The sequence below is a fragment of the Erpetoichthys calabaricus genome, chromosome 14 (assembly GCF_900747795.2).
Source record: "Erpetoichthys calabaricus chromosome 14, fErpCal1.3, whole genome shotgun sequence".
In the NCBI taxonomy this organism is placed as follows: Eukaryota; Metazoa; Chordata; class Cladistia; order Polypteriformes; family Polypteridae; genus Erpetoichthys; species Erpetoichthys calabaricus.
The window spans coordinates 103,647,403-103,663,561 of NC_041407.2; the positions used below are offsets into that span (position 1 = coordinate 103,647,403).

Sequence of the window (16,159 nt, forward strand, 5' to 3'; positions counted from 1 at the left end):
TTAGTTTGAAGGTGCATTTCATGTTGTGTGTGGGTGTCACTGAAGCATTCAAACACATCATCTCATTTGGAAAGCACCTTGTCTTTGAGCTCACGCGTATGTCTGCTGTTTTAAGTAAGCTTTGTGAGACCAGCAGGGGGCGCTTGCCCTGTGGTCTGTGTGTGGATCCCAATACCTCAGGGCAGTGATGGAGGCACCATGCTGTAAAAACTGGCGACGTTCTTCAGATACCTGAGGTCCTGACTCTCTGTGGTCATAAAAGACCTGTGGGCATCCTTACAAAAGAGCAGGGTGCCACCCCACCCCACCCCTCCTTCTTCTTTTTTTTTCGGCTGCTCCCGTTAGGGGTTGCCACAGCGTAATGTCCTGGCCAAATTACACACCATGGCGTCGTCCATTCTGCCCCTTCTAATCATCCCTTGTCTGTCTCTCTCACCCTGTCACCACCTAATTGCCAATGTGTGGTGAGAGGACTGGCACAAGGATGGCGTCCGTTTCATCATACAGGTAGATGCTGCACACATCGGTGGTGGCTGAAGTGGCTGTGCCACTGCCTATGTAAAGCTATCTGAGTAGGTAGAAAAAAACTACATACATTATTATTACTATTATTATTATAAGATGTTGTGAATGTGTGTCGACCAATGACCGTAAAGAAAACCCTCAGACAAACTGCACTGGAACCTGGCAGGTTGAATTGAAAATTTTATGAGCGGCGCTTATTGTCAGCTGCTCCACAGCACTGGTGTCCATGATAAAAGGCGCTATATTAGAAGACGTGCTTGATATGGCGACACTTTATTTAAGTGGCTGATTCAAAAGGCACCTTATATACTGCCACTTATCTAGAAAGGCGCTACACCATACAACGTTTTATAAACTGCTTTGTTGTTCTGTTAAGAAAGGCACTATATACTGTACGTAAATATCTACTAAAATGGCGGCGTTTTCTTAAGACAACATTTTTTGTTCGGCTTGGGGATGCAATGCGGTCTTATTGGCCCTCTCGACTTTATGCCGACAGTCCCCTTCTCCAATTGTGAGGACGCTGATCTGTCGGCTTGCAGGAATTCGGAGACACCTGGGGAAGGTAAGAACGGCGGCTCCTTTGAAACCCGTCCCGTCCCTCTGACGTCTGCTCTCAGCTGGCGACACAATGACATCTTTGAATGACAGTTTTCTTTCTTTCCTTTTTCCCCAGTCGGTAGACATGTACCAGGAGAAAGTTTACCGTCGAGAAATCGGCAGCTTCACCGCCATCAAAAGGCTGCCGCGCAGTCAGAAAATCATCCCGCCGACCACCCAGGAGGAAAGGGCCAAATACACCCGCAAGGCCATCACGTACTCGTCCTTGGACAACGTCGGCCACGGAGTCAAGGTGAGGCTGGGCTCCGAGCAGATGTGCCCTCTCCTTGTTGTTCCTTGTTTGTTTGAGTCCGGTGGGCGACACAACCCCTTCAGTCCTGGAAGGGGGGCATTTCTTCTATGTGTAAAATCCGCAGTTCTGTTTTGCAATTAGTGATTTTTTTTTTAATAATTACATCATTAGGGTGGCAATGTGGCACTGCCACGTCACTTCTGAGACCCGGGTTCAATGCCTGTCTCTGTTGGGTCAACATGTCCTTAAATAAAAGTACTGCAAAATATGACAGTAAATAATAACATGAAATAAGAGTGTCATGATATATACTTTTGATGCTTATTTCCTTATGTATTTATTTATTTAGTTCTTTCTTCATTTATTTACTTCAACGACATGAAATAAGCCGGGAAATGAAAACTGTCACTTTCACTCGTCAAAGCTGAGAGGGCGGGCTCTAGTGAGTACTGCTTTTGATTGGTGAATCGTCCACAGAGTGACAGTAACTCTTCGGGCATCACGTGTCACATTTACAACACACATTTCAGATTCAGACTCCAAACGATACATTCAGAGTTTCTTGAATTTCAGTTGTCACTTTGTATGGCAGTTTTCGACAACGTTATCTAGCTCTAATATCGAATGAACATGGCTACAACTTCGAGCATGCGCATTAGCCACAGTCAAGCAACGTGCACGTCTTCTCTTCAGACGATTCACCAATCAAAAAACAGCATTTACTATAGCCCGCCCTCTCATTTTGATGAGTGAAAGTGACAGTTTCTTTTAGAGTTGATTAGATATATTTCATTAATCTCCAAATGGATATTGAAATGCAGACCACAGCAAAACAATCAAAAAAACATAAAAAACATAAAATTCACAGATCTGGACTCAAAAAACAATATAAAACAATATAATAAAAACATATACAATACATACACTGAAGTGCCTAATGGGCCAAACATGTCTTTAATGACACATCTAATTAATTATTATCGTCACACTAGCTGTGCCTCCTGACTAAGACAGGTTAAAATCGAAATAATCAACATTGACATCAACATTAACATTTACAGCACACCATCTAGTAGAATGTATTTTGTAATGATTGTAATAATAAAACACATTAAATTTGTCATTCCATTCTATTGCGCCATCTGCTGGAATGACAAATGCAAAGCATTGCGTTCCTACAAATGTTTGTGATGCACCTTCTATTGAAATGACAAATGCAAGACATTTGTCTCTGTTATATGCCATTTAGTTATGCGCCATCTGTTGGAATGACAGAGACATAGTAACTGGATGGACACACAGATACACCAGCATGCAGATACTTATCCTGTGATTAAGGTGGATTTTACAGTACTTTATTTATTTATTTTTGTCCAAAATATTCCATCATTCTAAATAATGTTCTGGTATCCCAGCCAAGGCAGGAGTGTCACTAACTTAAGCACTTATTAGGAGCTTAGCTCTTACAATAGATAGATATGTAAATTGGGGGTGGGGGGGGGGGGGTTGTTGTGCCTTTATGGATTCAAGTGCAAGTCGTCCATGCCAGTCACAATTCATAACCGGAGGAAGGGGGTGCTGGGCTCTCAAAGACCAGGGGGCCGAACGCTTGAAACCATTAGACAAGATGATTGGGGTACTTTTGAAGATCAGGGGCTAGACGATGGAGATCAGCACCCCCTCCAACCCTCCAACAACGCTCACCCTGTGCTCCTACTTCTTCAATTTTATAGAAGAAAAAAAAAAGTGGGTTTAGAAAATAGATGGACGAGTTAACATTTTGTTTGATTTCCACTAAACAGGAATCAGGAACGCAACTCGGAAGAACGGGTACCATGAACAGAAAAGCAGTCAACAGGGACCCTCAGGGAACTTTGGGGTAAGTAAGCTCTGGAAATCACTTGTCGCTCAGCATTTTATTTTGAACCTCGGAACCGCACGTGACCCTGTGGACTTTTCTGCTGGTCCACACCCCAAGCGCATGCGTGTCTGGTTAAGTGGTGAATCCAAATCGGACCTGTTTGAGTGTGTGCGTGAATGGGCCTTGACTGATGGCCTCGATCGGGCAACACACGGCTTTGAGAACGACGGTAGATCAACTACTCGTCTACTCTAACTGCTATTTTTCTCTTGTCCAGTAGAGGGCGCTCTGTGATCATTTACAGGCCTTTTCAATGCAAATGTGCGCAGCTTTGCTCACCACAACTCGCCGCCAAATTATTCACTTACTCGAATGCATCCTGCGTGGTAATTGAATGACATCCCGTACAAAATATTCATCATACTCCAAAGATACGCAATTAGATGGAAGGACTACTCTAAAATAGCCCAAAATAAAAGACTCCTGAAGGTGTTTTGACATCCCTCCCCAGGATAAAATCCTACTTTATATAGCGACACATAATCAGACTTTTCATATCTCACGGTATGAGTCAGCTGATTGCCTCCTGGTGGTGAGTTGGGTCAGGCGGCGGGTGAGGCTTCCAGAACGCTAACCCTGAAAAGTTCAACGCGATTAGTGAGGATGGACTGGAAACATCAGGAGAAGGCTCCTGTCCAGAAGACTTTGAACTCCCAGAGCTTTTCCAACATATTGGAGGAGGCTTGCGCCTTGTTTGAAATCCTCCATTGTGGAAGCGACTGCCAAGAGCTGCAGCCTGAAGGCTGTAGGTTCCTCTTGAGGTGAAACCCGAAGGACCCATCTGTATTGCTTGTTTATGCTTGTTTTTGTATTACTACAAATGCTTGTGATGCACCTTCTGTTGAAACGAGAAATGCAATGTATTTGTCTCTGTTATATGCCATTTGGTATGGGATTCGTATAAACCGTGTTAACATTTGTGATGCGCCATCCGTTGGACCGACAAATGGAATGCATTAGTCTCTGTTATATGCCATCTGGTGGGGGATTCTTATGAGTTGTGTTAACACTTGTGATGCGCCATCTGTTGGAATGACAAGTGCAATGCATTTGACTCTGTTATATGCCATTTGGTATGGGATTCATATAAGCCATGTTAACATTTGTGATGCGCAATCCGTTGGACCGACAAATGGAATCCATTAGTCTCTGTTATATGCCATTTGGCATGGGATTCGTATAAACTGTGTTAACATTTGTGATGCACTATCCATTGGACCGACAAATGGAATCCATTAGTCTCTGTTATATGCCATTTGGCATGGGATTCGTATAAACCGTGTTAACATTTGTGATGCGCAATCCGTTGGACCGACAAATGGAATCCATTAGTCTCTGTTATATGCCATTTGGCATGGGATTCGTATAAACTGTGTTAACATTTGTGATGCACTATCCGTTGGACCGACAAATGGAATGCATTAGTCTCTGTTATATGCCATCTGGTGGGAGATTCTTATGAGTTGTGTTAACACTTGTGATGCGCCATCTGTTGGAATGACAAGTGCAATGCATTTGACTCTGTTATATGCCATTTGGTATGGGATTCATATAAACCGTGTTAACATTTGTGATGCGCCATCCGTTGGACCGACAAATGGAATGCATTAGTCTCTGTTATATGCCATCTGGTGGGGGATTCTTATGAGTTGTGTTAACACTTGTGATGTGTCATCTGTTGGAGTGACAAGTGCAATGCATTTGACTCTGTTATATGCCATTTGGTATGGGATTCATATAAGCCGTGTTTTTAACATTTGTGATGCGCAATCCGTTGGACCAACAAATGGAATCCATTAGTCTCTGTTATATGCCATTTGGTATGGGATTCGTATAAACTGTGTTAACACTTGTGATGCACCATCTGTTGGAATGACAGAGACATAGCAAATGGATGGACACACAGATACACCACAGTGGTGAGATACTCTTGGGCTGATAAAGAAGGCCTTCCATGTATGGTTAGCACAGGAGACTCGTGAAGTAGCAGAGGGGTACTGACAGGCCAAAAAGGCTGCAGCCTGGATGCTCAGGGTAGCAGTAACCTGTGTGTTGGAGAAGTTCGTAGAGACCATGGAAAGTGACTGTCATTGGTCATTTACCTGGGCTAAGCCCCCCTCACCCATATTGTGGGGTATAATTTGACTTGCGGGAGTGTTGGGGCCTGTTCTCATCATGTTCCCCCAAAAAACCACCCCCCAACCACCCAATTCATATTTTGACCTGGAGCTTGGGGACAAGTGGACCAGCAGAAAACCAGGGAGGAGAAGGGCAGTCGAGGGTGGCAGACATGCAGACACAAAGACGTGAGTTGTCACCAGGTTGGCCTCAACAGCGTGACCCTGTCTGTGGCTCTGCAGCACCGTCCCTGCTAATACAGTTGTTCATTTTTTATGATTGTGAAATCTAAATAGAAATTTGAATCATTTACCTTTTAATGCTTCCTTTCTTCTTCGTCTTCAGAAGAGGCACTCGACAACCGGAGCCCGTCCTGTGCCCCATGGTTCCCTCTCTGACCAAGTGCATCTCCATCACCTCTCTCAGTGACCGCGCCAGCAGGTGAGTTGAAATCTTTACTTGGACCTCAGCTCAAGACCCCCAAAGCTGACCTGAGAGCAGGAAGGGCAGGTGGGGCTTAACAGTTAAAAAAAAGCCAAAGTCCTCTGTGGTGCTGCTGTCTTCATGTCACACACAGTCCATGTTGCATGGTGTCTTTCAGCAGCGCCATTTTCATCAGGGTTGTGGTAAAGTGCAATTTCTTATGAGCACCGGCCCTTTACTGGGTTGGGTGGTTCTTTCCTTTCTTGTTGAATCCTTGTTTGGCCAGAAACCATCTCAGTCTTGGAGGGCTTCTTTGCACATGAAGGTGCGTCTCTGGGCCCTGAAAAGGCTCCTAATATGTGGACAAATCTTTAATGTCTACTGGGCGACCCAACAGGACACAAGCAAGTCAAGGAAACCTGAACCTCGCCTGTGTGACGGGCACAGTGACAGTCCAATTCAAATACCCATTGGCTTTGTACCAATGTATATATAATTTATTTATTTGTGATTTATGAAATCTGTTACAGATATAAGTAAATAAAGAGTCTTTCTGGAACCTTCATGTGGATGGTCCTTATGGGGACCAAAAATGGCATCACTCTGAAAATCCACCTTGGCACTTTCATTTTTACACTCAAGATGTGACGCAGTGCCACTTAAAAACATACAGAGCTTGAGGGGATATGGTCTTCAGTGCAAAAACTCGAATTAAATATACTCGGTCATGAGAGGATTTTCAGAAATGGTTTATTTAACAATATGTACACAAAAAATAATAATATTTAAACAGCACTTTTCTCACTACTCAGAATATGTCTGTCTGAGGGCAAATGACTGGATACCTGAGATAGCCAATATATGACCTGTGTAAAGTAAGATTCTTTATGGAAGTTTTGATATTGTTGGCTGTTTGTTGTGCGTCGGTGCCCATTGAAGCTTGTTATGTTAAGAACCCAATACTGCAAACAGCACAGCGTAAACAGCAGGTACAAAAATATAACAAAATATATATAAAATAAAGAAACAAGTTCTGAGTACTGTAATCAGTGCTTCTGTATAAATATGCATTGCCCCTGCACCAATCATACCCAATTTAAACAGACACACCCCCACTTTAAATAGACACACCCACTCACTAATCCACTCCCACTTTGAATAGACACACACCCCTATTTCCACATTCATTAGACACAAACCCCTCAATAATCCACGCCCACTTTAAATAGACACATGCACTTTATTAATCCATTCTCACTTTAAATAGACACACTTCCCTTCAGTAACCATGCCCACTTTAAATGGATACAAACCATCATTAAGCCACACCTTCTTTGAATAGGCACATGCCCCTCATTAATCCTTGCTCACTTGAAACAGACACACCCACTCATTAACCCACTCCCACTTTAAATTGACACCCCCCTCATTAACCACTCCCACTTGGAATAGGCACACACCCCTATTTCCACATTTATTAGACACAAACCCCTCAATAATCCACGCCCACTTTAAATAGACACATGCACTTTATTAAATCACTCTCACTTTAAATAGACACACCCCTCATTAATACACTCTCACTTTGAATAGGCCCACGCCCCTCTATAATCAAGGCATACTTTAAATAAGCACACCTTCTCACTAATCCACTCCCACTTTGAATAGGCACACACCCCCTCAATAATCCATGCCCACTTTAAATAGACACACCCCTCACTAATCCATTCCCACTTTGAATAGGTGCACTCATCTATTCCCACATTCATTAGACACAAACCCCTCATTAATCCCTGCTCTCTTTAAATAGACACATGCACTTTATTAATCCACTCTTACTTTGTATAGACACACCCCCTCATTAATACACTCCCACTTTGAATAGACACACTTCCCTTCAGTAACCATGCCCACTTTAAACAGATACAAACCATCATTAATCCACACCCTCTTTGAATAGGCACATGCCACACTCATTAATTCTTGCCCACTTGAAACAGACACACCCACTCATTAACCCACTCCCACTTGGAACAGGCACACACCACTATTTTCACATTTATTAGACTCAAACCCCTCAATAATCCACGCCCACTTTAAATAAGCACATGCCCCTCAGTAATCTGTGCCCACTTTAAATAGACACACCCCTCATTAATACACTCCCACTTTGAATAGGCACATGCCCCTCAATAATCCATGCCCACTTTAAATAGACACACCCCCTTATTAATACACTCTCACTTTGAATAGGCCCACACTCCTCTATAATCCAGGCACACTTTAAATAAGCACACCCTCTCACTAATCCACTCCCACTTTGAATAGGTACACGCCTCTCTATAATCCAGGTGCACTTTGCATAGACACACCCCCTCATTAATCCACTCCCACTTTGAATAGGCACACACCCCTACTTCCACGTTCATTAGAGACAAACCCCTGAATAATCCACGCCCACTTTAATTAGAAACATGCACTTTATTAATCCACTCCCACTTTAAACAGACACACCCCCTCACTAATCCACACCCACTTTGAATAGGCACATGCCACTCATTAATCCTTGCCCACTTGAAACAGACACACCCACTCATTAACCCACTCCCACTTTAAATTGACACTCCCCCTCATTAATCCACTCCCACTTTGAATAGGTACACTCCTCTATTCCCACGTTCATTAGACACAAACCCCTCAATAATCCACGCCCACTTTGAATAGGCATACGCCCTCTCAATGATCACTTCCCACTTTAATTAGACAAACGCCTCTCATTAGTCCATGCCCCCTTTAATTAGACCCAAGCCCCTCAATAGAATGGAGTGACACGAGGAGAATGCGCAGGACACTGGATCTGTGAGGCAGCCACGCTGACCACTGCATTACCACACCAGCTTTCAAATCTTACAAATCAGCCTTCACAATAACTTAAAAGTTGTCAGGAATTCGGTATTCTTAATGTTCAGGTGAGCGCGTTGTTGTAAATTAATTTGCTGCATATAGCACCTTTCATAATGCCAAGTGGACAGAACGCAGATCAGGAAGCTGACCATTTTTGGTTGTTGTAGCAGAACCTGCAGACAGATTCAAGTTGTCCCGCGAGGCTGTGAGGCTCAGGTGGAGACCCTCTGTGGGCTGAGGTCATTCTTGCTGACCCCGACACGTAGCTTTATTTCTTTATCCTAACCTTTGTTTTCACTTTGTATTTTAGTTCCAGTTTTGGCATCGCTGTGCCTCCTCCGGTGATCCCTCCAACTTCAAGCATGGCAGATGTGGCGCCACCTCCGACTGATGAAGTTTTGCCCCCTCCGCCACCTCCACCGGTAGACCCTGCGTCTGAACCTATCTCAGAGGTGCCTGCTCCACCCCCTGCTCCGCCTCTGTTAACAGGTCAGTAGGGCCGCTTCGCCACCTGTTTCATATTTGTGTGCCCGTCTCCGTCCATGTTCTGTGCCCAGTGTATTGGTCTGGTATGAAAAGAGAAAACAGAAATGAGCTGGCGGACACTTGCTGCTTGTCCAGGAGTGGAGAATGTAAACACTGTTGTTAATTATCACTTTGGGACAGAAAAATAAATATCAGCGGGGTAATAAAAAAAAAACAGCAAATGAGCAGTGGCCAAAGACCCCTGAAATGAATGAAAATTGCAGTTTGTATCTCGGCAGGCTTCAGGGTTAACATGCCAGCCTGGCCTTAGCTGCCTAATTCAGGCTGAGGTCAGGGTGTGTCTGGTAGAGACGTCAGAGATGGTGAAGATGGCTCAACGTGCTGATGACTCACGGGGAGCAACACACACTGTCAGTGTGACGACCTTCGTGTCTCAAGGTGCACCTTTGACTCAACACCAGTCAAATAAAGAGCCCCAAAGGGGACTGAGCTGTCACATCTCTGACTGGAAAACGAATACAGCAGGTACAGGCAATGGACTATCGGGCAGTGGGCACAGGGGATCTGGGACAGACCAATCGTCCTTCATCATGTGACACTCCATCAGAATAAGCCACCTTGGCTCAGACAGTGTGGACATCTGATATCCCATAATGCTGTGGAATGCATTTCCCTGCCTCATGACTTAATGAGTCCTCCTCATCTCAATTGACTTCCCTTCTTCCTGTCCCGTCTTCTACGATGGCACTGAGCAAAACTGGTCAACCATTGAATGGATTTGTAGAGCATGAGCTCCAAGCTTTACTTTACTTTCAGTCACCAGATTTGAACCAAAGTCTTAAAGGAGGTCCTGGAAAAGCATCGGCAAGACGTGAGCCGTGGAAGAAATACTCTACCCGATACCCACAGAGTTTTAGATTCTGTCTCCTCCAAAGGAATATGGTGGCCCATCCATGCAATATTCCTTATGATTAATAAAACATCTACCTATCTATCAAGCAATGACATGGAGGAAAGTGATCCACAGGGGCCCGGTGTGGACCCCAGCTTGTTGGTCACGTAATCCCATCATCCACATAAACACACACACACACACACACACACAGAAGAAAGAAGACTAAAGATGAAAGCCATCTTCTGCGTTGGCCATCCCAGTGTCAGTGAGGCGCTATACAAGTTTATTGACATTGTTATAAAGGAGACCCCCCCACCCCCTGTCACGTTTCCTGACCCACTTCTGCCGATTGGTTCGTTGGCTAAAAGTCCTCAGTGTTGTCGTGTCACACTGAAGATGTGCAGCATTGTTCATGATGGCATACGGGCTTGTTTTAATTCTCCATGGGGTCCAAAGTGCGTCCCATGACGAATTTAATAGTATCTTGATAAAAAAAAGGCATCATGAACATTTCTGAGTAACCCCAAGATTCTGACTGGAAGTGTATTCCTGCTGATTTTCTCGGGTAGAAGCAATTTATGCGCATCACATCGATCCTCTTGGATTTCTTGATTCCTGGTTTGCTAACGGTGAATAAAACGAAACGGGTACTTTTATTATTATTGACATTAATGTTGTTACTAACCTTTTGTGCGTTTTAAATGTTGAGTGCACGTTTCTGCGTTCTATAAATGCGACAGTCGGTTAACATTTACTAATTAATCAGCACGGGCCATCGGGAAAATGAGACAGGCGCACGAATCGGAAGAACTCGGCCAACTCCGACACAAAGTAAAATAACAACAAAAAACGGAAACGTCCGTCACAATAAAAAAATAAACTCTTAAGTTCAACGAATTTCTGTAAGATATGGAGTGAGCTTCCAGGGGTAATAAGAATAACAAAAAGAAAGGCTCCCTTACCTCTCCTCCATGCGCTGAGCTCCCAGTTGCAAGACGAATTCAATCAAATAAAAATAAATAAAGAAGCGTTAACAAGACGCGTCACTATGGCAACCTGCTTTCCCCGACAGCATTTCCGGGTCAACTCGCGACTATATCCTTAATCCCCGCCTCCGCCCGCACGTCTCTCCCGCCATGTAATTCTTCACCTGCTGGTCTTGGACACCACCTTCTGGCGAAACCGTAAACCACACAATTTGACAGTCAATTAAATATGGCCATTCGCTTTTGTGCTTTGAACGCCGTTTAACTAACTAACTCATTTCCTGGAAACGAGAGGATGATGAACACATATGGAGATTTATTTGATATTTAGACTAGAGTCCTAAGGGCTTGAGAACCAAATCCCAACCCGTCTGCTCGAGTCCACGTTTGAAAGGTGCAGGTGTGCGCTGTGCAAATACAGTTCATTCATCCAAAAAATGAAAAAAAAACAAATAAAAACTATGCGATCGTCGCCCCGAAGAATGAATCTGACATCACACAAAACTGGCAACATATTTTCTCAAACTGATTAAATACAAAATGAAATTTAATTTAGATATACATGATAAACACATATTACATTGTACTGTATTTGTTTGGTTGATGTCTTTAACCAATGCGAATACAACATTTGGCTGCATTTATTTGTTTTTCCAGTTGGAGCACAGGCAGGTGACAGTGTCTGAAGCGAAATTTGAAACAACAGCCAGAAGGTCTGAAGTCCAGAGTCACTATCTATCTATCTATCTATCTATCTATCTATCTATCTATCTATCTATCTATCTATCTATCTATCTATCTATCATATAATGCCTTCCATTTCTATCTATCTATTATATAGTGCCTTCCATTTCTAGCTATCTATTATATAGTGCCTTTCACATCTATCTATCTATCTATCTATCTATCTATCTATCTATCTATCTATCTATCTATCTATCTATCTATCTATCTATCTATCATATAATGCCTTCCATTTCTATCTATCTATTATATAGTGCCTTCCATTTCTATCTATCTATTATATAGTGCCTTTCACATCTATCTATCTATCTATCTATCTATCTATCTATCTATCTATCTATCTATCTATCTATCTATCTATCTATCTATCATATAATGCCTTCCATTTCTATCTATCTATTATATAGTGCCTTCCATTTCTATCTATCTATTATATAGTGCCTTTCACATCTATCTATCTATCTATCTATCTATCTATCTATCTATCTATCTATCTATCTATCTATCTATCTATCTATAGTGCCTTTCACATCTATAATACATTTTTATTTATATAGTGCCTTTCCCATGCTCAAGGCACTTACAGAATAAATAAAGAATGGCAGAATATACAGTATATAGCATTGTACAAACCAGATAAATAAATAAAGAAGATTAAGACAGTAAATTCTGAGAAAGAAACAGACAACATAATTGATGGTCTCGCACACACATACAGGTTACATGAGCATCTTGACAGAGAAGTAAACTGAGAGAAAGGTAATAAAGTCAAGTCGAGCTAAAAGCCTTCCTGAACAGATGAGTTTTGAGTTGTTTTTTAAAAGAATTCATGGAGTCAGCTGACCCGATTAATTTTGGTAGGTTATTCCAGAGTCTGGGCGCTATACAGCTGAAGGCCCTGCTGTCACCCATGGAGTGTAGATTAGTGAGGGGCACAACAAGATTACCAGAATCAGAGGACCTTAGTGGGCGGGCAGGCACACAGTGATGGAGAAGGTCACTGATGTAGTTTGGTGCGAGGTTATTTAAAGCTTTGTAGGTTATTAGTAGGATTTTATATTCGATTCTGTAGGACACAGGGAGCCAGTGAAGACGGAGCAGGATGGGTGTGATGTGCTCGCTGCTGCTGGTCCGTGTCAGGACTCTTGCAGCTGAGTTTTGAATAAGCTGGAGCTGTGATAGAAGATTAGAAGGAGCACCTGCCAGTAGGGAATTACAATAATCGATGCGGGATGTGATAAAAGCATGGACAAGTTTCTCAGCATTAGAGAAGGAGAGGAAGGAGCGAACACGGGATATGTTACGGAGGTGAAAGTAAGAAAGTTTCTTAATGTGATTTATGTGGGCAGAATAAGAGAGGGAGGAATCAAAAATGACACCAAGATTTTTTTACAGTAGAGGCAGGTCTGATGAGATCACTGCCAAGATGGACTGGGAAGGAGCTCATTTTATTAAGTTGCATTTTAGTCCCAATTTTCAGGAGTTCAGTTTTATTGCAATTTAATTTTAAAGAGTTCTGCTCCATCCAGGTTTTAATTTCACTAAGGCAGGTTGTGAGCTGAGAAAGCTCTGATGAAGTTCCACTTTTAACATTGAAGTAGAGCTGAGTATCATCTGCAAAAAAATGATAACCCAGTCGATAGCTACGAATAATATGGCCAAGGGGAAGCATATAAATACAGAAAAGCAGAGGACCGAGGACATAGCCCTGTCAATCTATCTATCTATCTATCTATCTATCTATCTATCTATCTATCTATCTATCTATCTATCTATCTATCTATCTATCTATCTATCTATCTATCTATCTATCTATCTATCTATCTATCTATTATATAGTGCCTTTCATATCTATCTATCTATCTATCTATCTATCTATCTATCTATCTATCTATCTATCTATCTATCTATCTATCTATCTATCTATCTATCTATCTATCTATCTATTATATAGTGCCTTTCATATCTATCTATCTATCTATCTATCTATCTATCTATCTATCTATCTATCTATCTATCTATCTATCTATCTATCTATTATATAGTGCCTTTCATATCTATCTATCTATCTATCTATCTATCTATCTATCTATCTATCTATCTATCTATCTATCTATCTATCTATCTATCTATCTATTATATAGTGCCTTTCATATCTATCTATCTATCTATCTATCTATCTATCTATCTATCTATCTATCTATCTATCTATCACCTTATTCATCAATTAAACGGCAACACTGATGTTTGCACTCATTTCATCAAAGGAGACCCCTACCCCCCCACCTTGTGGTTCATGAATACACTTAGAAAGGAAAAACTCGAGCACTATAAAGGGTTGAGAAAAATTGTATTGCATTTCCACCATTTACTCTTTTTCCGCTGATTTCCGGACTTTTCGTAATATTGCGCATTTGCTCTTCAGCACTCGTTAAGAAGCAATGCCAAGATTAATAACACACATATTTAGGTTCTTATTTCTTGGAATTGTGTTCCCAATATTCATATAAACAAAGGTTTACTGCTCTGGGGTCTTATAAAATGGAGGGTCATGATATAATCAGATCATGGAAAAAGATCACGCCGACTACGCCAATGCCTATATTTGGACAGAATTTACACATGCAACCAAAATCTTACTTTTGATTGGCCAGGAAGATGCTTGGTGTCATCGTGTTGATGAAGGTCCCAGGGTGGGAAGCCCCCATTTCTGCCTTTTATTACAGCTGCTCTGGCACCGGACACAAGGCTTCACTGCTAATCTTCAAACACAACGTCTGGAAAAGATAACATCAAGATGCAAGAAAAATCAAACATCCAAAGACTTTATTAATGGATGTCTATCTAAACTTCCTTTCTACCTTCATGGTCATTCAAAAGTGTCGTTCTGTAACAAAAACCTGGAGTCCAGCACCAGGCTCATGCTGACTCTGTGTCTACCAGGCTATTTTGATCAGATGTGGAGAGACAGCAGACTCTCCACCCAACACGGCCCCCTCTGCCTGTTGAAAATGGCTGGTGATATGCCTGAGACGAAGCTCTTCTCAGTATTGTGCTCCCCTCTGCTTGTCCTCGGTGGATATCACATCCTACTTTCTCAGCACTCTTGACATTGCTCAGCCAGGTCCTTTTTTTTTTAATCCTAAGTTCCTTGTCTCTTGACCTCACCAGGGTTCTCCTCCATCTCCATCCCACCCTGGCCTGTCCTTCTTCACGGCTACCTGGTGGTTCCTATTAAAAATCTCAACAAGCTCACTTGATGAGCTGAAGTCAGAAGACTCAATTCCAGCCAATGGCGGAAGCGACACTTCAATTTGTTGTCGTTGCCACATTGTCATACTGTAGACGAGGAGCAACGTGTAAACATTTTTTAAAAACGACCAAAGAAATGAGAAGAAACTTCAATGTAAAAGTGAATGTAAAATTGCAGATTCCCTGACCCTGACTAATGGACTTCTTTGCTTCTTTTTTTCCACAGGCTTCTCAGGTCTTGATGGACTTTCATCACCTGACACTCCGGACTTCCTGCCTCCTCCTCCATCGGCACTATCTGCTTTGATCCCCCCACCTACAGCTCCGCCCCCACCGCCGCCCCTGGAGGATGAGCTTACTTCTGGTAGGCGTGGTCTCAGATAGATATATACATACATGTGCCGCTGGCCCCGCCTTTTTGCACTCCACCCAGTGGGCTTTGAGCTTCTTCCTCTTCTCACTCCTGCTGAACCGAGAGGCAGCGGTCCCGATGACTCCTTTGTCGCTAGTTAGATGGTGGCTTTGTGACTCTCAGTGGCCTCTTTATCGTGTCGTAATCCTCTTTCCCTTTCTTTTCAGCCCGCTTGCCTCTGCTTTCTTCTAAATTGTCAAGGGGTCAGCAGGGTCCTGACAGGCCACGTGAAAGACGTCACCCAGCGCACTCACAGCTGCCTCACCCTGTGGGTCAGAGTCTCTCAGTTTCCTCTTGGTGCACATGTAAGAACATCTTTATCAGAAATTCCGTCCATCCCTCCATCTGTCTGCCCATTCATGTGTCCATCCATCTTGGTCTGCAATGCAATTGAGTTGCCAAACCCAACTACAAGGGCGAGTCAAAAATGATCCGCACTCCGGTTATATTAAAACTTGTGTTGGCCGGACTGTCTTATCAGCTCTTTCTTTCCCTATGAGGTCCCCGTCTCCCAAGTCACCACTGTGCAGGTGTGGATGTGTCATGTCAGGTCATCTGGAACTGTGGTGCGAGAAACAATGGCCGCCCCACTTGTGATTTGCATGAAAGAAGAGCAACGGGCAGTGATTTGTTTTTTTGT

The 16,159-nt window shown here is 42.8% G+C and overlaps 2 protein-coding genes and 1 long non-coding RNA gene across 4 annotated transcripts in view; 2 read left to right on the forward strand and 1 right to left on the reverse strand.

Moving 5' to 3' along the window:
- ccdc103 (coiled-coil domain containing 103) overlaps window positions 1-11,225 on the reverse strand; it is a 58,786-nt gene extending 47,561 nt beyond the window's left edge. The window contains exon 1 of the mRNA XM_028819562.2: window positions 11,088-11,225. The gene's annotated coding sequence lies outside the window, so the exon portion shown is untranslated. The remainder of the gene's footprint in view (window positions 1-11,087) is intronic.
- Window positions 1-16,159, forward strand: part of LOC127530171 (uncharacterized) — a 178,409-nt gene that overhangs the window by 48,967 nt on the left and 113,283 nt on the right. The gene's annotated exons all lie outside the window — the stretch shown is intronic.
- Window positions 1-16,159, forward strand: part of abi3a (ABI family, member 3a) — a 51,699-nt gene that overhangs the window by 25,812 nt on the left and 9,728 nt on the right. The window contains exons 3-8 of one of the 2 annotated variants that reach the window (XM_051936401.1): window positions 1,202-1,378; window positions 3,181-3,257; window positions 5,763-5,858; window positions 9,055-9,233; window positions 15,334-15,471; window positions 15,687-15,824. In XM_051936401.1, the coding sequence (XP_051792361.1) occupies window positions 1,202-1,378; window positions 3,181-3,257; window positions 5,763-5,858; window positions 9,055-9,233; window positions 15,334-15,471; window positions 15,687-15,824 (805 nt within the window). The remainder of the gene's footprint in view (window positions 1-1,201; window positions 1,379-3,180; window positions 3,258-5,762; window positions 5,859-9,054; window positions 9,234-15,333; window positions 15,472-15,686; window positions 15,825-16,159) is intronic. The other variant, XM_051936402.1, reaches the window with a different exon arrangement.